At 38.9% G+C, this 23,286-nt stretch overlaps 1 protein-coding gene across 3 annotated transcripts in view; it reads left to right on the plus strand.

Annotated features, from left to right (window-relative positions):
• Window positions 1-494: 494 nt before the first annotated feature.
• Window positions 495-23,286, plus strand: part of LOC137043055 (transcription initiation factor TFIID subunit 4) — a 136,052-nt gene continuing 113,260 nt past the window's right edge. For all 3 annotated transcript variants that reach the window (XM_067419116.1, XM_067419117.1, XM_067419118.1), the window contains exons 1-2: window positions 495-1,611; window positions 7,042-7,184. In XM_067419116.1, the coding sequence (XP_067275217.1) occupies window positions 669-1,611; window positions 7,042-7,184 (1,086 nt within the window). In that variant the 5' untranslated portion in view covers window positions 495-668. The remainder of the gene's footprint in view (window positions 1,612-7,041; window positions 7,185-23,286) is intronic.

Consider the following 23,286-nt stretch of genomic DNA (forward strand, 5'->3'; position numbering starts at 1 on the left):
CCTGCTACATTGTGAATTATTATTTTACAGTCTTATGGAATTATGTATGAATGAAAAAGCGATTTAACGCGTTTTGTTGGGGCATTGGGACCCAACATGGGACATTTTGAATTGGGTTAGAGTTAACCATTTTTTTTTACCTGAATGGCTATAATGTGATCAGTATTCTCAATCACAATTCACTGAATGTTATTTCCTAATTATATTATATTATAACCTATTATATTTTTTAACAATTATTATTATACTATCTATCTATCCATCCATCCATCCATCCATCCATCCATCCATCCATCCATCCATCCATCCATCCATCCATCCATCCATCTATCTATCTATCTATCTATCTATCTATCTATCTATCTATCTATCTATCTATCTATCTATCTATCTATCTATCTATCTATCTATCTATCTATCTATCTATCTATCTATCTATCTATCTATCTATCTATCTATCTATCTATCTATCTCAGATTCTTTCCTTCCACACTCGTGTAGTATTTTCGACCGCCTTCCTAGAGTTGTAAGTAACAGGGGGACAACTGTTTGGTTTTGGCCCTCTGACGTCATATCCATTCCCACAATGCCATAGTAACACGACTGCGCACTCGCGCTCGTGGACGCGCACCAGCAGACAGCCAGCCCATCACACACACAGAGCGAACATGGCGGGCGCCTCCGACCCTCTGGAAGACATGCTCTTCTCCGAGGTGGACGAGAAAGCCGTGAGCGATCTAGTGGGCTCGCTGGAGTCTCAGCTGGGGGGCCAAAGCGATCCGACGCGCGTCCAGCCCGAGAACGCTCGCCCGGGCGGCGCGAGGCAGCAGCAGGCAGGAGGAAGAGCGCAGCTGCCTGCTCATGTAGACTCTCCATCAGAACCACAACAACAAGCACAGCAGCAGCAGCAGCAGAACGCGCGGAAAGCGGCGCGCAACCCGGATTCCGACCCGAAAGATGCCAGCATGGACAAGCACGCCAAAGCCCTGGAGAAGGACAGCCCTCTGAAGTCGCACGGCAGCATCATCATCATCACCACGGCTGCAGCATCCGACGGGGCATCCGCTCCTGCACCGGGCAACAAAGGTGAGAGCCCGAGGGACACCCGCAAGAAACACCCGAACGCGCGCGCGCGGCGCACCTCAGCGTCCCACAGTCTCAACGGCGCAGCATCAGCATCACCCAGCACCTCCAGCCCGACTTTCACCGTGCCCAGTAACCCGCAGGCGATCGCGCTGGACCGCGGGACGCCCACAATCGCGCTGCACCGACTCCCGCGTCACATCATCGCCAGCATCGCGCAGAACGGAAACGGCACGTCCGTGTCCGCGCTGGTCCAGCAGGGCGCGCGTATCGGAGCGGCGGGCGCGCAGGTTAACCACAGCAAAGCGCCCGGGAACAACGCCAAAGCCCCGCCGACCTCGTCGCCTCCCGCAGCGGCCACAACAACGCCTGTCAAACCCGCTGTCAGTGTCAGTGCGGCTCCGGTCATCAGACCCACGCAGACGCAGCCGCCTGCGCAACAGAGGGTCGTAACTCCGCAGCTGATTGTCAGACCGCCGCAACAGCAGACCACTATACAGCTGCCACCCGGATTTACCATCCCACCAGGTATGCTGAGCGCTTTCTGATCACACACCGCTGTTTTTTCCGACTCTCTCCCACTTGTTAGACTAATGATGCCAACTCTGAAATGACACAAGTCTGGGAAAGATGCGGTGACACATAACTCTCCAATATTTCAGCTTCTTGTTATGAGCACTTGTTGATGCTCTTGCTGAATCTGCTTTAACTCATCCTTTACAAAAAGTTGAAATGAAACTCATATGCATGCACAATTTATATTTTTCAAGGCTAATTTCAAGCATTTCGATCAAAAGTTTTCTAACATCCTGAGAAACTTAAATTCGCTCACGTGTTTATTAACATTTTGGCACACGTGAACGTTTTCTCAGGATGTTAGAAAACTTTTAAAACTAAACATTTTTAGATGTTTATACACACATTGGCTCCATTAAATGCCTTATGTTTTAAAAAGCTTTATTTGCAAAAATTAAATAAATAGTTACAAATAAAATCAATAACCAGTGGCCGAAAAGACATGGTTTTTCTCAGTTCTGACTAAATGTCAAGCATTTTTTGTTGTTGTTGTCAGAAGTTTAGCTTGAGAAGTGTGTTTGTGCTGTCTTTCTTTACAAACATGCTTGCTTTGATGTTTTTTTTTAATGTGATATAATATTTTATATGGAATATCATCGTTATGCGTGACCGAACACCTTATTTTCCATGATTTATGTTATGTTTTCAGACAAACCTTTCACACCAGATGATGCTGATACAAGTCATTACATTTATCATGAGTCGATCCAAACACTTTCTGGTTCCACAGGAACGATGCTCTGGTGACCCTGAAACAAACACACAGATCTGGAGATCCTTTAATAACTTTAGATTAATCTCCAAAATAGACAGAGGTGAAGGTTTTGTTATTTAGTGAACTTTTCACAGGCTCATTTGGATGCTGACTGATGAGTTTGAGTCTGTTTGGAGTCAATGATGAGCAAAAAGTGACTGGATATCTTACAAACAACTTTCACTGATAACACTTTCAGGTGCTGACATTAATTATGAAGAATGATTCATTATGAAACAGTAAAATCAGTCAAGTATATAATTCCAGATTCACCTGTTGCCTGCTCACAGTGAATGTAATCATCTGAACTTTAGTTTTATCTAAAATTTTAATTATTAAAAGTTTTTATCTGATCTAAACTCGATCATTATTTCAAACAGATGTGAGTTTAATTGAGTGTATAATCAGTGATTATCTGTTGAACGGGTCAGTAGTTTTGTTTTATAAAAACATCCTACGACACTCTGAGTGTGTTTAGCGTACTTTAGCATTCCTTACGAAAAAGACATTTTTCAAGTGTGCTATTGCTTCTTTTTAACCAACTAAGAATACTTTCAGTCTACTTTTTATATACTTCTCAAAAATACAAAAAATTGCACGTAATGATGTTTGACTTCTACTGACAGAAAAGTCTAATATTTTCACTCAATCTTTTGATCGTATAATTAACTCTGGTATCCTTGGCTTGTTGTTGTGTTTACTTATCTTTTGAGTAGGGCTGTGCAATATATATCGAAATTATCGGAATATCACAAATGTACATATCGCAATATGCATATCGCAACGACATGCAATATCTGAATTTTAATAGGCTAATTCAACATTATAAAAAGTGTCTGTTTTAGGTCGACGGATAGCAGAGAATAGACTGGGCACTAATGGGACTTGCTTGATGTTGATGACTTACTTGCTAAGAGTTATTAAACGCAATAATTTGCGAAAAACAATAACTTGCAGTCTCGCGCTGTCTGACACACACACACACACACACACACACACACACACACACACACACACACACACACACACACACACACACACACACACACACCGAAAAGTGAACGACACTGCTGGTCACTTTCAGAAGTTGTAGCGATGCTTTCTTTTCCCAGAAAGAATGTGAAACAAAAATGGTTTAATTAATTTAAAAATATTTTTTAAATATTTTTTTTAATTTAATTGAAATCAATTTTACACACTAATTGCAGCGTCACATATCGAATATCGCATTATTTAACAAGATATTTGATATCGCATTTTTCTTCAATATCGCACAGCCCTACTTTTGAGTAGCCTTAATACCTTTTTCACATATTTTTACATACCATCTTACATTGTTATTAATACAAAATGTTAATCTTTAAAGAAAACAGATATGCTCCTAATTCTGAGTATCTGAAGGTACACTCAAAAAAAAAACTTGTACTGTTGTTAGTTGGACTCAAATCATTCTTGTTCAAATTACTTAAAAAAAACTTGCATGTAAATTCATGAACTTAAATTTACTGAGTTGTTTGTACTAAAAATAAGTATTGACAGCTTTCTTAATAAGTGTTTGTGAAATGAACAAACTGGGCAGTGGATCTGTAATTCCCAGCATGCTTTGCAAGGGACTTTTCCACTTACACTTGTAGAGCAAATAGTTAATTTAAAAAGGTAAATTAAATTGATAAATATGTTCACCTAACATAATAAACTTTTATAAGTTTAACATAACATTATTACATAAACTGTACATAAAAATATTATTTAAGAGTGACACATTCAAATGGTTTGGATTTACTCACTCAAGCTTTACTTGACATTTCTTTTGTTCATAAAACTAAATTGTTATTTGTAAAAAAAACTACTCAATATAGCTGTATGGAACCACTTGATGCTGCTTTTTTAAAGTAAATTCAACAAGTACTTTTTTTGAGTGTACAGGTCCTTCTCAAAAAAATTGCATATTGTGATAAAGTTCATTATTTTCCATAATGTAATGATAAAAATTAAACTTTCATATTTCATCCGACCAATAAAAGAAAAGTGTTTTTAATACAAAAATTGTCAACCCTTCAAATAATTATGTTCAGTTATGCACTCAATACTTGGTGGGGAATCCTTTAGCAGAAATGACTGCTTCAGTGCGGCGTGGCGTGGAGGCGATCAGCCTGTGGCACTGCTGAGGTGTTCTGGAGGCCCAGGATGCTTCGATAGCGGCCTTAAGCTCATCCAGAGTGTTGGGTCTTGCGTCTCTCAACTTTCTCTTCACAATATCCCACAGATTCTCTATGGGGTTCAGGTCAGGAGAGTTGAGCACAGTAATGCCATGGTCAGTAAACCATTTACCAGTGGTTTTGGCACTGTGAGCAGGTGCCAGGTCGTGCTGAAAAACCAAATCGTCATCTCCATAAAGCTTTTCAGCAGATGGAAGCATGACGTGCTCCAAAATCTCCTGATAGCGAGCTGCATTGACCCTGCCCTTGATAAAACACAGTGGACCAACACCAGCAGCTGACATGGCACCCCAGACCATCACTGACTGTGGGGACTTGACACTGGACTTCAGGCATTTTGGCATTTCCTTCTCCCCAGTCTTCCTCCAGACTCTGGCACCTTGATTTCCGAATGACAAAAAGTACTTTGGACCCCTGAGCACCAGTCCAGTGCTGCTTCTCTGTAGCCCAAAGTGTCTTGACCTGGGGAATGCGGCACCTGTAGCCCTTTCCTGCACACGCCTGTGCACGGTGGCTCTGGATGTTTCTCCTCCAGACTCAGTCCACTGCTTCCGCAGGTCCCCCAAGGTCTGGAATCGGTCCTTCTCCACAATCTTCCTCAGGGTCCGGTCACCTCTTCTCGTTGTGCAGCTTTTTTTGCCACACTTTTTCCTTCCCACAGACTTCCCACTGAGGTGCATTGATACAGCGCTCTGGGAACAGCCTATTCGTTCAGACATTTCTTTCTGTGTCTTACCCTCTCGCTTGAGGGTGACAATGATGGCCTTCTGGACAGCAGTCAGGTCGGCAGTCTTACCCATGATTGCGGTTTTGAGTAATGAACCAGGCTGGGAGTTTTTAAAAGCCTCAGGAATCTTTTGCAGGTGTTTAGAGTTAATTAGTTGATTCAGATGATTAGGTTAATTGCTCGTTTAGAGAACCTTTTCATGATATGCTAATTTTTTGAGATAGGAATTTTGGGTTTTCATGAGCTGTATGCCAAAATCATCAGTATTAAAACAATAAAAGACCTGAAACATTTCAGTTGGTGTGCAATGAATCTAAAATATATGAAAGTTTCATTTTTATCATTACATTATGGAAAATAATTAACTTTATCACAATATGCAATTTTTTTTAGAAGGACCTGTATATTAAAACATAAATAGGAACATAGTTGTATAATTGAAGTATAAAAAAAAATTATGTTTATGAACTTACAATTATGCTTACTAGTAGCTTACTGAGCGTATACTTCAAAGTGTACTTAATAAACTAAAAATATGCTACAAGACTAGTTAACTATCAAAGTTTACTACTGTTTCACTTAAAGTATACTTTTATACACTAAAAAGAGTGCCAATTTATTCAAATCAACATAGATAATTTATGTGATTCAGATAACTGAATGAGTTTGAGTTTCTGTTGATTAAACTTTTTAAACTTATTAACTTGATTAAACTTAATTTCAATAAACTTAATTTTAAGGCAACCAGGTTACTTACTTTTTTTAAGATAAACCAACAATATTTTTTACAAATGCAAGTATACTAATTGATATTAACATACTTACCACATAAAATATACTTAAACTTTACTTAATAAAATGAATTTGAAGTATTCTTATTTTTTGTAAGGGAAGTCAAAGGCAATATTGTTTATATAGCACATTTTAAGCATGTTCATTTAAAGTGCTTAAAATGTGCTCAGAAGACCTCATTAAAAATAAACATTTATTAAAAATTTGGAATTTTCCATGATTTTTTAACAACATTAAAATGTGAAAGAATCAGTATTGTAGAAGTATTGAAAGTGCATATTTCAGGTCACTCGTTCACATTTTCTCAGTTTTTAATCAATTTCAGAGTTTACTATTTCTATTTAGTCCTGTGGTGTGATAAATGACAGTACAGTATTGCGTTTTTCATATAATGTGAGTATCTGCATGTATGATAATTACAAATATGGTTTAAAATAGATGATGTTTAGCATGTCACAATACACACTTGTCAACTTATTCAAAGTATTTCATGTCATTTAACCAAATGCTATTTAAAATATATGTGACCCTGGAGCACAAAACAAGTCATAAGTCTCACTGGTCATACATCATATTTGTGGAAATAGCCAATAATACATTGCATGGGTCAACATTTTCCATATTTGTTTTATGCCAAAATTATTAGGATATTTAATAGAGATCATATACTATGAAGATATTTTGTAAACTTCCTCCCCTAAATATATAAAAAATGTATTATTATTAGTAATATGCATTGCTAAGGACTTCGTCCAAAAATCCAAAAAGCTTCAGCTGGTAATTGTAAGTTTGTCTCATGCATTTTTGTGATGCATTGCAGTATATGTTTTGATTGAATGTGTCTGAGTGTTGCAGTCACAGGTACATAACTCGTGTTGTGTGTGTTTGAGGTATGGTGCTGGTCCGGACAGAGATGGGTCAGCTGGTGATGGTTCCTCAGCAAGCTCTGGCTCAGGCTCAGGCCCAGAACAGCATCTCACCACGGCCCTCCACACCCACCAGTGTGACCACCTTCAGGGTCACGACCCCGCAGGTACGATCCACACACACACACACACACACACACACACACACACACACACACACACACACACACACACACACACACACACACACACACACACACACACACACACACACACACAGGACCTCCGTTCATCTTCACACACAGTTTAAGATATTTTATATTTAGTCTGAGAGCGTATGCAAGTGTATGCACACTATACTGTCCATGTCCAGAAAGGGAATAAAAACATCATCAGAGTAGTCCATATGAGACATCAGTGGGTTAATTAGAATCTCTTGAAGCGTCCAAAATACATTTGGGTCCAAAAATAACAAAAACTACGACTTTATTCAGCATTGTCTTCTCTTCCACGTTTGTTTTCAAACCTCAAATAAAGATTCAAATGGTTATGAATCAGTGAATCAATCAATAATTCGGATCGCCAATGCCACGTGATTTCAGCAGTTTGACACGCGATCTGAATCATGAATCAATACGGTGATTCACAACCGTTTGAATCTTTATTTGAGGATTGAAAACAAACGCGGAAGAGAATCAGCATGTTCAGCACCCAAATCCCAGCCCCGAATCTTCCTCATGAGCAGGGCCGTTTTGAGGGGGAAATATTTACCCAGAACTTCATTTAGACCCAGGTTCCTAGTGTTATTTCACTATTTAAGATTGCCTGTAGGCAGGCCGTGATACGTTTTGGTAGCCCATCTGGAAAACACATAGCCCAGGGACATTGGGCTTTGTGAGCCCAATACATGTCCGAGTCGGATCCGGAATAGCAATAAACCAATAAATAAAGGATTCTCCCGCCTGTGACAGTGAGCTAAGGTATGTTCACTTAGACACTTATACTTAATCAATACGATCTATATCAAACCTCAGACCTGTTGCTGTCTGCGTTTCCATAGTGGACTAAAGTACAGTGAAGATTATTTCGGTGACGTAGGACTGCGCATGACATTTCAGAGCCCACTGGATTTTGTCCACCGCAAATAAACTTAAAGGGTTACTTCAGCGATTAGCATATAGCTTTGTATCAGTAGAAACCCTGGAGTATATTCAAATGATTGTACTTTCCCCCCTCATATCCCCCTGAGACGAGAGATTTATGCATTTTATTTCTGGAAAAATTCCTGCAGAGGGAGCTATTTCCACATGTTTTCAACCCGCACATGGGGATGGAGATCACACTCGCAGCACAGCTCGCAGCTGCAGGCATTCATTTAAACAGAGCTATGGTGAGAGTAATGTAAGTGTTTTAACTTCTCAATTATTTTATATGAAAGTTAAGCTTCCAAAGGCATGAACTGAAACACGCCAGACTGAACACGCGTTGTGAAAGTATGCCGCGAGTGTAGTCGCAATTACCTCAGCTCTCATCACGAGATCTCATCAGCTCATTTATGACGTTAAATGTAATCCGACTCCTGCAGCGTTAGTGCTGTGAGACTCACGCGGCGACTTGATTGTTATATTGAATAGACTAGTTCAGTTTTTAATTGTAGTGTCTGTTCTCTAACTCAGTCACAGTAATCTAGTAGCGGTGGCTTTGGGAATGGCCTCACAGGGCAGCGAAGCATTCTGGGAATTGTAGTCTTTCATCCCCATGAGACAAAAATACATTTTCTGTCTTGTCTCAGTCTAGAAGGCACCAAATTCAAAAATAATTTCACATTTCTACTACATTAATGACCCAGTTTAAATACAGATTCATCTTTCCATCACTGAAGTACCCCTTTAATAAAGCCTGAACCTTGTCGTCGGCCCATCTGTAGTATTTTTTCAACTTCATTGTTGATTCGAATAGTAAACAACTCTTATTGCACACACCGTAATAGACTTTTAGGTTGAAACAAAATGCTGCGTGAGCTTAACCAATCAGCATGTTCAACACTCAAATCCCACCCCCGAATCTTCCTCACGAGCAGGGCCGTTTTGGGGGGGAAATATTTACCCAGAATTTCATTTAGACCCAGGTTCCTGTGGTCGAAACACACTGAATACCACCCCAAAGTCCCTAGTTCCTGGGGAAAGTTCCCGCGGTGGTAGCACGGCTCATGCAATACTGTCATATATAAAAAAAATGTTTTACTCACATTAGTGTGTTGCTTCATTCATTCACGTAATCTCATCCTGTCTACAAATCCAGTCTCTTGTTTACAAATGAATCCGTGGTGAAATGAAGGAACAAACGCACATGTCTTTCTCATGTGAGCTGGATCTTCATTAAAAATAAAGTTAATCCATGCATTCATAATATTGCAATCAGAAGGAAGCTTATGTGGCATGTTTATTGCTTGGAAGTTCGATCCGGTTTAGCTCCACGTAGACCTATAATCGGTGGGCGGGGCTACAGAATCAGGCGTTATTCTTCTTTGGTTGAGGCAGTGTTTCACCACACGCTGACGTCACAGGTTGGCACATTCCCAGATCAAGCGTTTGCTGGGCCTGGTGTCTATAAAAGCTTTTCTTTTACTTACAAGCAAGTTTTCAACTCTGAATTTTACAGGATATTCTTATATTACCATGACCTTTTATATATCAAAAGCTGAATGAAAAGTTGGTTTCCCAATTCATGACTAATTTAAAACTACTTACCTCAAGCTCCATTTGCAAGATTTTCATGCCAAGTCGGCCTCTGTTCCCTAGCTATAACCGTGCCCATATTATCCTCTTTCGCTTCCTCTTCTTTTTTCAGCGCTCATAAAAACCACAATTGCCAAAGTGTGATTCATCTTACTCTGGGCTGCGTTTCTCAAAAGCATCGGAAGCCTAAGTTGATCGTGGAGAACATTGGTGGCAATTGCTCTACGATCAACTTAAGCTTACAATGCTTTTGAGAAACGCAGCTCTGTATGTTCATCACTAGCACAGGCGGATGATGTTTATTCTTCTGTTTTATCATCATCGGTCTACATACATTTATTAGATCCATATCCTACAGTGTGATGATCTTAGAATTGCCAAAATCATGTCTGTAGTATTAAATTGCCTCTATTATACTATTTTAAAGGTTTGACATTACAGTATGTTTACATTTATCCAAGGTCAGAAATCACTTTAATTTTGTCATAATATACATTGCAGCATCAGCTCTTTTCTCTAGAGGTGGGCAGATCGATACTAATATCGATAATATCGATACCAACGTTGGTATCGGTATTGATCGATACCAACGTGAAAATATCGATACTTAAGTTTCAGTTTCTCTCGTTTTGCGACCTGGCCGTGTTTGTCAAAATGCTGCTGCTGTCACAGAGCAGAGGAAGCTCTCAAGAGAGTGCTGCTCGTGTTTGACACTGCTCTCCTCCCCTTCTCCTGTTTTGTACCGTCACGTGACTCACCACTAGCGCTACCACCAGCAGTCAGGCGCGCGCGCCGCTCAGCCGCGCATTTTAATTTTCAGCATTATATCATATTACAAGGAGAATTTGTTTTACATTTTTTATATTTATTGTGAAGTAAAACTTTGTGACTTTGTTTATTTAAGAAAAAAATCCTGAAAAGAAGTGCACTAAAGAGGAGAAACATTTTTTGTTAACATGCTACTTGAAAAGAGAATTTGTTTTTACATTTTTTATATTTGTGAAGTATTCATTTTGTAACTTTGTTTATTTAAATAAAGCAGAAGTAACCAAAGGTTGTTTCTGAACAAAAGCTTTTGTAGCACTGATTAATAACTCAAAATGCAAATCACAAAAACAAATTAAAAGTCATGAAAATTCATTTTGGTTTAGGTTGAAGACGCATCCACCTTAATTATTAAAAAGTATCGGTATTGGTATTGGTATCGGTATCGGCGAAACTGGCCCTGTATTTACTTGGTATCGGATCGATACCAAATCTAGCGGTATCGCACACCTCTACTTTTCTCACGTCTGAGAAAAGATAAAGGACTGTCTCTCTAAACCTGCTCTGATTGGTCAGACTGCTCCGTCTGTTGTGATTGGTCTACTCTCTTCTGATTGGTCAGAAGACCCAATCAGATGAAATAGTACGACCCCTACCAGAGTTCTCTCAGGGTCACAAGCACATTTGAGCTAATTATCACTAGTAAGTGTAATCAAATAATACAGACAACGTCTTTTCTAGCTCAGAGTCATATGAAAAATGAACTGGCAAACATATGAACTTGCAAAAAGTTTCATTCTCAAGGCACAAAACGGTGACAGTGAGTGATGATTCTCCTGATATGACGCTAATCTAATGCATTAATAATTAATAACCTGTCCCCAGACGCTGTTATAACTTTCACTAGTTTTTTGTGTAAATTTTCAGCATGCAGAAATTTTCACATTGACCATCTCTAAACTAAAACTTCTTTGCGTTACACAAATTCTGATGGATTTTCTATATTTATAAATCCAGAGTGAATCTTAACAGGCAGCAGTAAGCCTAGTGATGGAGGAGTAAATACGTGCACGAGCGTCACTGCTGACATCTTGTGGCGCGCTTTATTTATTACAACCTGAGATCAGCCGTAGAACTGAACCCGATTAAGCTTTTCCAATGTATATATATATATATATATATATATATATATATATATATATATATATATATATATATATATATATATATATATATATATATATATATATATATATCAGGGCTCTAACTTTTTTCTTTTTTCTTTTTTCTTGATAATTAAAAAAAATTAGGAGCACAGTCAACAATTTAGGAGTACTTTCTAATCCATCAAACGCATTCCAATTATAACTTTCCCATTATAGGACGATATGTGTCCCTTTAAATTAATGTCCAGGGGCATTTTTACCATTAAAAGAGCAATGTTTTCTAATCTTATTAAATGTATGCATCATCTGTCAATTTCTTAAATTAAAACAGAAAAAAATGTTTTTAAAATGTTAATTTAACAATAAATTCAGTTAGAACAATGAAGACTGTTTCCAATCAAATGAGATATGCATCAAAAGATCCAGTTTTGCACTGCAGAGCTCTATCTGAAGTGGGATTTAGACAAATTTACATGTGTAAATAATGTTGCATGAATGTTTTACATGTAAGTTTTACATTTAATATTTTAAATAAAAAGTCCATGCAAAGTATAAATATGAAAATAAAACCGCCAGTAGGTGGCGGGAATTCCTTCAGTCAATAGTTCAAAACACAGATTCATTTGATCGAATCGCTTGGAGATGCGAATTAGTTCTGGACTGGTGTGGCTTTGATTTTCACTAAATAGACAGTGTTGTGGCTAAAACGTTGTTACTTAATATCAACTTGTTTATTGGACTTTTGTACAAGATTAGTATCACATATGCAATCATACCAGCACTCGGAGCAAAAGCAATTAAGCTGTGACTTTTGGCTCGCTGGTGCTTCATAAAAAGAACCGCATGCGTCTTGCGCAAGAACATTGCGGCCGGATCTACTTCTCTGTTTGTGTCTATGGTGAGTCGCGCAGATACGGTGCTAATCCGCAGCGGGAATATAAACACTTGTTTTATGTGTACCATAGTGATTCAGGATAAGACAAAAACACGGTTTGGAAAAAATCCACGATATACTCGCTCGTTTTATACATTTAGTATTTTTTTTAAACAGCATGTGTGATAAAGATTAAACTCAAGAACTCAAGGGCTTTCTAAATGTATTATTAATACATTATTTTTTGATGGCATTTTTGCCCCAAGCATCCGTTCATTTCTGAGCTTGTTTATTATAAATCCAAATGTGGTATTTCCAGTTAATATTGATTTGGCTGTAAATCATCAGCGCGAGGCGTCTGGTAGCTGCAGCGAGGACTTCTTGGCCTCTTCAGATCCGTTTCACTTTGTAAACAATCGTTGTTTGAAGTGTAGTCCGTCCGTCGCACACTTTTTTGCACTTCTTCTGATGACTGAAGGCATGAAACTAGGAAACGTAGCCTAACAGTTAATCAGAGTTGATGCACTTCGGGAGTTGTAGTTTTTATTCTGATTGTATTACACACATCCATTCATGAGAATCGATCGGGTCACTCGCACCGGTGCGCCTAAATATTTTTTCACAGTCGCACACAGTAATTTTCAGGCGTAAATGCTGTTTCATGCATACTGAGCTTTTTACACTGTTAAAGACTTGGATTCCCATCCTAAACATTGACAAAGTTTCAAAAACTAATGTTGGACGTTTGATGGAGTATTTCTGTGTCAAAAATACTCCTTCCGGTTTCTTACAAGTTTCGGAGAGTTTTTTTCGAGTATGGGTCGGCTTGACGTCGATAGAGTGGAAGGTAGGGTGCGCGCGAGCGACTAGAGCGAGAGAGGAAATGCACGCCCCATCAACACTGCTCTCAGCTGCAGATCCAGTCGTCCGGGAACACTTATGTCGGTTATAGTCCGCGCCGCACTCCACTTCATTCCTCCACTTTGACATTAAGCGACTTCAACGCTTCAGCACAGCATTCCGGGAAGGCAGCGCTGCATTTGAACCGATTTGAACGAAAAAATGCTGATTCACAAAGGCTCGAAGCTTTGTTTTGAAATAGGCCTATCACTATATAAGACTTTCTTTCTTTTTTTGCGCACAAAAACTATTCTCGTGTCTTCATTAAATGATTGTAGAGCCGCTGTAGTGAGATGGGCTTTGTAACGACGTCTTTAGTGCCTTTATGGGTCTTGAGAGAGGAAATGACATTGGTGTCAATGAAGGCCTTTCTGAGCCATCGGATTTCAACACTAATATCTTCATCTGTGTGTGAAGATGAACGGAGGTCTGACGGGTGTCCAACGACGTGAGGGTGAGGAATTAATGACAGAATTTTCATTTTTTGGGTGAACTAACCCTCTGAAACAATCTAACACACTTTTTTTCAGTGTATAAACAACAAGCTTTCACTATAAATATATGTAAGCAGCTTTCGTAATGCGGTAAGAATACTGCCTTACAACCCCAGTGAGCAAGAAAAAGGGGACTAGAGTGAGAAAAAATCACTAGAAAGATACAAAGAAAACATATACAAAAGTAAGGAGAAGTAAGAAAGGAGAGAAACATTTAGAAATTAATGTTTGGACTGTGTCCAGAGATCGGGTCGTCGGGGGCCTCGCCTTTCGACTGTCACCCGATCAACTATGCACCGGCCCCTTATGATCCCTCCTGCAGGTGGTGAGCCCACGGGAGGGCGGCCCCACGTCGCTTTTTCGGGCTGAGCCTGGCCGGGCCCCATGGGGAAAGGCCCGGCCACCAGGTGCTTGCATTCGAGCCCCAACCCCGGGCCTGGCTCCAGGGTGGGGCCCCGGCTGCGCCATGCTGGGCGGCATCTCGGTCCTTGATTTTAAGTTGGTCATCATAGTGGGCTGTGAACTGCTCTTAGTCTGACCCGTCACCAAGGACCTGTTTGCCTTGGGAGACCCTACCAGGGGCATAAAGCCCTGGACAACATAGCTCCTAGGATCATTCAGGTACTCAAACCCCTCCACCACGATAAGGTGACAGTTCAAAGAGGGACTGAGGTGGCTCGGGCATCTATTTCGGATGCCTCCTGGACGCCTTCCCAGGGAAGTATTCCGGGCACGTCCCACCGGGAGGAGGGCCCGGGGAAGACCCAGGACATGCTGGAGGGCTTTCCTGTAGCTCAAACAGTAGAGCATGGCGCTAGCAACGCCAAGGTCATGGGTTTGATTCCCAGGGAAAGCAAGAACTGACAAAAATGTAAAATGTGTACCTTAAAATGCAATGTAAGTTGCTTTGGATAAAAGCGTCTGCCAAATGCGTAAATGTATGTCTCCCGGCTGGCCTGGGAATGCCTCGGGGTTCCCCCGGAGGAGCTGGAGGAAGTGGCTAGAGAGAAGGAAGTCTGGGCGTCTCTGCTTTGACTGTTGCCCCCGCGACCCGGCCCCGGATAAGCGGAAGATAATGGATGGATGGATGTTTGGTAGATTTTCCATCCATTTTTGCTTTGTCTTTTTATGCTCTGATATTTTCTGGGGACACCTTAAAATCATCTGGAGGACCCCCAGGCCCCAGTTTGAAAACCCCTGGAAACACTGAGTCATTTGTTTTGATGATTTGTGTCAAATGTTCACATATTAATATCCATGTTCAGAATATTCCAGCCAGTATAAGTTGTTCCTCCGTTTTTCTATATTTTTCATAGTATTTTATGCTTACATAATAGTCAGCCGTATAATTATTATACATTGTCAATCAGTTATATTGAATTTAATATGTATGCAAGTATGGATTACTTGAGCATAATTTACAGTATTAGACCACAAGGCAGCAGCAGCCGTTCTATTTATGTTTATGTGGTTTTTCTGACATATTTTATGCAATATTTTACTACTAACCAATGCCTATAATTATGGGTAATGGAAATGATGGATAAAATCAGTTTGTGTCAGTGTAATGTTCATTCATGGCCAGCAGATGGCGCCAGATGCTCGGGTTTATCAGTGGCTCATGTTTGAACTGTTGGTCTCATAATAAATCAGCGCATTCAAAAGTTTTTAAAACCGTGCAAAACATTTCATTTCTTTTATTTAGCAAATGAGTATGTTTTTACATTACATTCACATTCATGCATTTAGCAGATGCCTTAGCAGATGTCCAAAGTGGCTTACAATAGAGAAACATAGGCAACTTGGTACTAAATAGACGTTTATAGAAATGTAGAGAAAATAAAGATGATTTTTATAATTGTTTTTACAACCAACTATTAAAATAAATTAGCTAGGCCCTTTTTGTTGTTTTGTTTTTGTAGATCTAAACACACATATTTCGGCTTGACAAACATACTGCTCTACAATTTAAGCTTATTCATTAAACGGACGATCAAAACTAGGAAAAGTCTGTGACTAAAAATTACTATCCTAGGACAACATGCTAAAACATGCTAGCAACAGGGCAACCAATGCTAAAAACATGCTAGCAACATGTTAACACTATGCTAGAAACATGTTAATCATGGTAACACCATGTTATCAACATGTTAATCATGGTAACACCATGTTATCAACATGTTAATCATGTTAACACTATGCTAGAAACATGTTAATCATGTTAGCATGCTAGAAACATGTTAATCATGGTAACACCATGTATCAACATGTTAATCATGTTAACACTATGCTAGAAACATGTTAATCATGTTAGCATGCTAGAAACATGTTAATAATGCTAACAACACGCTAATCATTTTAACACTATGTTAACAGCATGTTAATCATGTTAACAGTATGCTAGAAACATGTTAATCATGTTAACAACATGCAATTAACATGCTAATCATGTTAACAATATGTTAATCATGTTAACAGTGTGTTAGAAATATGTTAATAATGTTAACAACATGCAATTAACATGCTAATCATGTTAACACTATGTTAACAACATGTTAATCATGTTAACAGTGTGTTAGAAATTTGTTAATGTTAACAACATGTTAATCATGTTAACAGTGTGTTAGAAATGTTAATAATTTTAACAACATGCCAGGAAAATGTTAACCACGTTAAAACATGTTAACAATGCATTAAATAATGTTAACAATATGTTAACAATATGCTGATCATGTTAATAATGCTAGCAAAATGCTAACATTAGCAAACACGTTAAATAATGCCAGCAACATGGTAAAACACGTCAGCAAGTAGCAATGTACTAAATCATGTTAACAAAATGTTAAAATATAGTACCAGTTACCAGTACCAACATGTTACCAACATTCTAATCATGTTATCACTATGCTAAAAACATGTTAATAACCTAACAGAATGCTAATAATGCAAGCAAGGTTAAAATATGTTAACAATGTATTAAATCATATGTGCAAAATTTGCATATAATGCTACATGTTAACATGCTAATATGCTAGCAACATGCTAGCACTGTACTGAATCATGTTACCAGCAAGTTAAAACACTTTAGCAACATGTTAAATAATTCTAACAACACGTTAGAAACATGATAATCATGATATCAAAATGCTAATCATGCTAGTAACATGTTAATCATGGTAGCAAAATGTGATTAATTAATTAAACATGTTAAAACTAACTTGAAACTAAATGTTAAAACTAAATGTACTTAATTGTGGCAACAATATGCTAATCATTCTAAGATCATGTTAACAACATGCTAATCATGTTAGCAAAATGTAGGGATGGCCCGATCCGATCACATGATTTCAGACTCGATCGGAATCGGACGTTACCTCCCGATCAGGACTCGGATATATATGTATATTCGAGTATATTATATTATCGATTATATATGTATATTATTTTTAACACATCAATAGTTACAGGGTTGCCAACTTTTAAGTTTAGGTTGGAGTGAGATTTTTTGAGGGCCGGGGGGGGGGGGGGGGGGGGTGGTGATGCTTTTCATCTTGATTCAGTATCAGTTTATATCTAGTATATATACTGTACATAATAATATGTTTGTTTTGGCACTAGTTTAAACATTTCTTGGGTCAAATTATATGTGCCATTCCTTAATATTCACTTGTGAGTGCTTATATAAGTATCATTATTCATTAAAAAGATTAGGATGCAAGTTATTTAAGTTTTGAAATTTCACATTTAAAGAAATCTAGTGTTTGATCATCATATCTAAATATTTATTAGAATGCAAAGACTGCAATATATTTTTGAGCAACTAGATTAGATACATGTATATTTATTAAAGAGCCATAAGGCACCTAATGGCATTACAAATAAACATTAATATTTTTTAGCCACAAAATGACTCTAATTTTCCTCTTTGAATTGGAATTCTCTATTTTAATATTAATTACTACACTAATTGTAATATACATTTTAGAAGAAATACAAATATTAGAAGAAAAATATTTTAAGTGGTCATTTATTGACAATAATTGTTGCACAAATAGTATTTAGTACCAAAAGATCTCCTCAAAGTATTTAACAAATATAATTTAATGAGTATGAGTGTGACCTATTAGTAAGGAATACCTGAGGGCTAAATACAAGAATAACATTAATGTTAACAATGTTGAATCTCTATAACTCTCCATAATAAAACGATCCTGTAAATATGGCTGACTTAATAATCAATAAACACTAACACTATGCTGTACTGTTTACCAAAACTTGCAGCAAACATCTATATGGTGAAACTGTTGTGTATTCGCTTAAGCCATTTAAATTCATTGGCACGGCGCTAGAAGTATTGAGCGCTCATGGGCCACGTGACCAGCGCGCGCCGCAGGGAGACGAGAGCATGCAACTCCGCTTTTCAACGCCTCTGGCTTTAACATTATGCCACATTAGCGCCAAAACGCTATTTATTGTTTAAATTTCATTAAAACACATTTAAAAAAATTAAAGCTTATAGCTTTGTTTAATATCAAAAGCAGGTTTGGCAATTTGGCGTGAGATTGAGTTGGGCGGAGTGAGAGCGTGAGACAGAGCCTGAAAGCGTGAGACTCACGCCAGATGCGTGAGAGTTGGCAACCCTGTAGTTATATGGTGGCACAGAGTTAGACCCTTTTAACTCCACACAGAAACAGCAACGCGTGCGGCATGACGTCACTTTTGTTGTTTAAATCAACCCTGCAGCACCCATAGACAGTAAAAGAAATGGACAGAGCGACCCCATAGACTTCAACGGCAGAAAATTCAATAGGAAGCACTCACTTCCTGATGGCTGAGCGAACTGCGCAGGCTCAGACTGAGCTTGAGGACGTAGATGTGACGTGAGCCTCCTGACTGACAGCTGGAGGTCTTCTAGTAGTTGTGGAAAGCGAAATCTGAATCACGTTGTTTAAATGTTTTGTCCCGTTAGTTTTGGCTCACTATGGGCTTCTCCCCATTCTTCTCCCTTGACTTTATTAGACTTTATGTCTCCACGTCCCCCCGACTGTCTCATAGACAGTAAAAGATTGCCTGCGAGCGTCTCCTCCTGTCTATACGGTAATTTCTCAACTGTGCAACAGAGTAGCGTTGGTTATGACTAGGCCTGGGACAACGCGTCGATGTCATCGATGACGTCGACGCAAAAAATACGTCAACGCAAAATATGCGCGTCGATTCGTCAGACTCAAAATAAAGATGGTGGCGCCGGAGAGTAGTAGCAACCATAGATATACATAATAAAGTATATTATGTAATTAAGTATATTATTTATTATGTATATCTATGGTAGCAACACTCCTCAGACTTTCAGAAGTGCAAGGCTTGCGGGCCGCACGGAGCAAGCGTGCGTTTTGTTGTCACTGCTACATAAACAAATTTCTGCACACAGGAAGACAGATGTTTAAATTAAGTTACGGTACCGACATCCAGTTATGGTGTCCCGCCTTTGTTTTACTATCTATTAAAGTCTGCCGCGTTTAAGTTACGGTGTAGCCTGTGTACTGTCATACATGTTTTCATAATGCAGAATATTCACTCAGCGCGCTGTCAGGCAGTCTGGGGCTGCCCACGACTGTGTGCACTCGAATGCCGTGACAGCGTGAGCTCACGCATACAATCAGTAGTAACAGTTCGCAATAATATCCATATATCCTACCTTTTCTTGTAAACCCGATAAAATCCATGGCAATGAACGTCATCGGGGATGTTTAATCCACAAGCATTCTGAGAATTATTCCTACTTGCCGTTCACGTCAATCTAAAAGTTGTCCTTTTAGGCTATAGGCGATTTTCATTCAAAGATATAAAAGTAATTAAGCTATGTAGCCTATTGTATCATTTTTTTTTACTAGATAAAAACATTAAAAACATATTGCAATAAATAATTACTCTGTTTAGCCTATGAATGGGCAATCCGATCCAGTCAGCGCTGTCATTAGAGTGTGATAGCCAAACTTAACCCTTGATTAACCAGCGGCACTATTTGCTATTTATCTTATTACAATCACATGCATTTTTACATGATTTGTTATTTGTTCTATTTTTTATATCTTTGCATTATATATGCAAATGTTTACTCATTAGAAATAATCTTATCTTGTTCATATAATTCAGTGTCACCTATCAACCTGTAAGTTTTGCTGCACAGCAATGAAGGTACTCTTTACAAGACGTATTGTGTCCTTAATAATGGCATCAGAATGCAGCCAAAGCACATGATGGTAATAAGAAGATGGCTATAATTAATTTTAAATCATCCAAAATAAATGCCATGATCATTAGATTTTATACAGGTGTTACTATATTGATTTTGTAAAAGGTGATCAGCAACCAAATATTGATAATATGGAAGTTACTGCCTTTTGCCTTGGCATGACTCCACATTTTTTGCAGACAATACAAAGGCAGAGTGCAGTAACTTCAAAATAGGGTGTGTGCGTGTGTGTGTGTGTGTGTGTGTATTTTGTTATGATTTTATTGAATGCATTGTTCTTGTATAGTCTTTTACTTTGGAATTTTAAGAGCAATAAACATATATTGCAATGTTAAGGAATTAGTTTTTTTCATTCAGATAATGAAATCAACATGTATAAATTGCTATTAGGCAATTAATGGGGAGATCATCGATAAGCGAATCGAATCGTAACCGAATCGGACAGGGAAAATTAATCGCTAGATTAATCGTTTAAAAAATAATCGTTTATCCCAGCCCTAGTTATGACGCAATCGTTAGCCTATTTTTACAAAAACAGCTTCTACGGGGCAATAGTGTAAGATACAAGGTAATGGAGCCTTTTATACATTGGCTTGTTTCTTTATAAATAAACAAATGGACAAATGGAGTCTTTAAACGTCTCAGATGTAAAGTTATTCACTGTCAAAGTGACTCAAAAATGAATGGGAGTCAATGGGATGCTAACAGCAGGTGATGGCTTGGTTAGCAATGGCAGCCCCTATGGGTGGGACGCTTTCCGAGCGCTAGATTACCCCCGTGGGTGGGACGCTTTCCGAGCGCTAGATTACCCCCGTGGGTGGGACGCTTTCCGAGCGCTAGATTACCCCCGTGGGTGGGACGCTTTCCGAGCGCTAGATTACCCCCGTGGGTGGGACGCTTTCCGAGCGCTAGATTACCCCCGTGGGTGGGACGCTTTCCGAGCGCTAGATTACCCCCTTGGCAGCACCCCTCTCAGAAACTGAAGCCTCCGCGCCTCTATCGCCCCCCGGTGGCCGGTCCCAGTATGGCCGCACCTCTGTGTTTTCTAATGGACACGAGGCAAACTAAACAATCAAATTACACTTCAAATATTTTTCCCCCACACTTAATGTCATTGTAGGCAATTATCATCACAATGATTTCATTTGTAAGTGTTCGTTTTTTAAGTAAGTTTAGTTTTAGTTAGTTATTTGATGCTATAAAAACGGGTGTGTGATGTCATTATTGACAGCTGAGATCGATGCCTTCTCTGATTGAAGTTCTCACTGAGGCACTAACATTTTTGGGAGCAGATTCTTTAATTTTAATTTCTACATTTCCATAACTGTTTATTTCACACCAACATTTAATTAATTGTTCTGCGTCTGTGAGAGTATGGACTGGCTTTTGATATCGCCGTTGTCCTTCCTGCTCTTTACTTAAACTATTTAAATAAATATTTACTGTTGCACTAAAATCTTAAAGAATTTTTGTCATTTATTACTTGTTTTATCAAGCTACCTCAAAGAAGTGCTCTGTTTGTTAACAGAGTTGTTGAATGTTAAAATAAGGTGAATTAAATAAAAAATAAGGAACATCCTGGATCGTTTTTTTATTGTTGCTCCTCTTTATTCTTTGTTATACTCGGTATCGGCAGATACTCAAAATTAAATGACTCGGATCGGGACATCCCTTGCAAAATTTTCTAATCATGGCATTACACTAGCCCCTTTCACACTGCGATTCGGGCAAATACACGGATAATGTGACCCGGCATTTGTTCCCGGGCCGCTAGATTTGGTCCATTCACACTGCCAGCGAAATACCGTAATATGTGCGCTTTCACACACAACGCTTAACGGTCCCGGGTCGAGTTGACACGTGACATCCTGATGTGCCGTATAACGGCGAGCGATCTCAGCTTCAGCGCGGATAGTAAGGAGCTCCGTGGTCTCGACTTGTGTCCAGTTTGCGCTCATTTCTGCTTGTTTAATTTTAGTTTCTTTTGTGTACGAACACTCTCTGCGTTTAAAACACCGACGAGCTCTTCTGGCACTGCAGGGTTATGTTATTGAAAAAACAAGCTCTAGGAGTCGCACGATAACTACGTACACGTTGCGGCATTAGTTTCGGCTTTTCTTCACACAGCGCTCGTCCCGGGTCGAATACCGCAATGTTACTAGGTCCCCGACCCAGGTCGAATTCGGTAATCAATTCCGGGACGTGGTTGCTTTCACACAGAAGGCGACCCGGCAAAGTTCCGGGAATATTGCGGGTCCGACCTGCAGTGTGAAAGGGGCTAGTGATAATCATGCTAGCTTCAGGTTATGCAGGGTTGCCAACTCTCACGCATCTGGCGTGAGTCTCACGCTTTCAGGCTCTGTCTCACGCTCTCACTCCGCCCAACTCAATCTCACGCCAAATTGCCAAACCTGCTTTTGATATTAAACAAAGCTATAAGCTTTAATTTTTTTTAATGTGTTTTAATGAAATTCAAACAATAAATAGCGTTTTGGCGCTAATGTGGCATAATGTTAAAGCCAGAGGCGTTGAAAAGCGGAGTTGCATGCTCTCGTCTCCCTGCGGCGCGCGCTGGTCACGTGGCCCATGAGCGCTCAATACTTCTAGCGCCGTGCCAATGAATTTAAATGGCTTAAGCGAATACACAACAGTTTCACCATATAGATGTTTGCTGCAAGTTTTGGTAAACAGTACAGCATAGTGTTAGTGTTTATTGATTATTAAGTCAGCCATATTTACAGGATCGTTTTATTATGGAGAGTTATAGAGATTCAACATTGTTAACATTAATGTTATTCTTGTATTTAGCCCTCAGGTATTCCTTACTAATAGGTCACACTCATACTCATTAAATTATATTTGTTAAATACTTTGAGGAGATCTTTTGGTACTAAATACTATTTGTGCAACAATTATTGTCAATAAATGACCACTTAAAATATTTTTCTTCTAATATTTGTATTTCTTCTAAAATTTATATTACAATTAGTGTAGTAATTAATATTAAAATAGAGAATTCCAATTCAAAGAGGCAAATTAGAGTCATTTTGTGGCTAAAAAATATTAATGTTTATTTGTA

This window comes from Pseudorasbora parva, chromosome 16, assembly GCF_024679245.1.
Source record: "Pseudorasbora parva isolate DD20220531a chromosome 16, ASM2467924v1, whole genome shotgun sequence".
Classification (NCBI taxonomy): domain Eukaryota; kingdom Metazoa; phylum Chordata; class Actinopteri; order Cypriniformes; family Gobionidae; genus Pseudorasbora; species Pseudorasbora parva.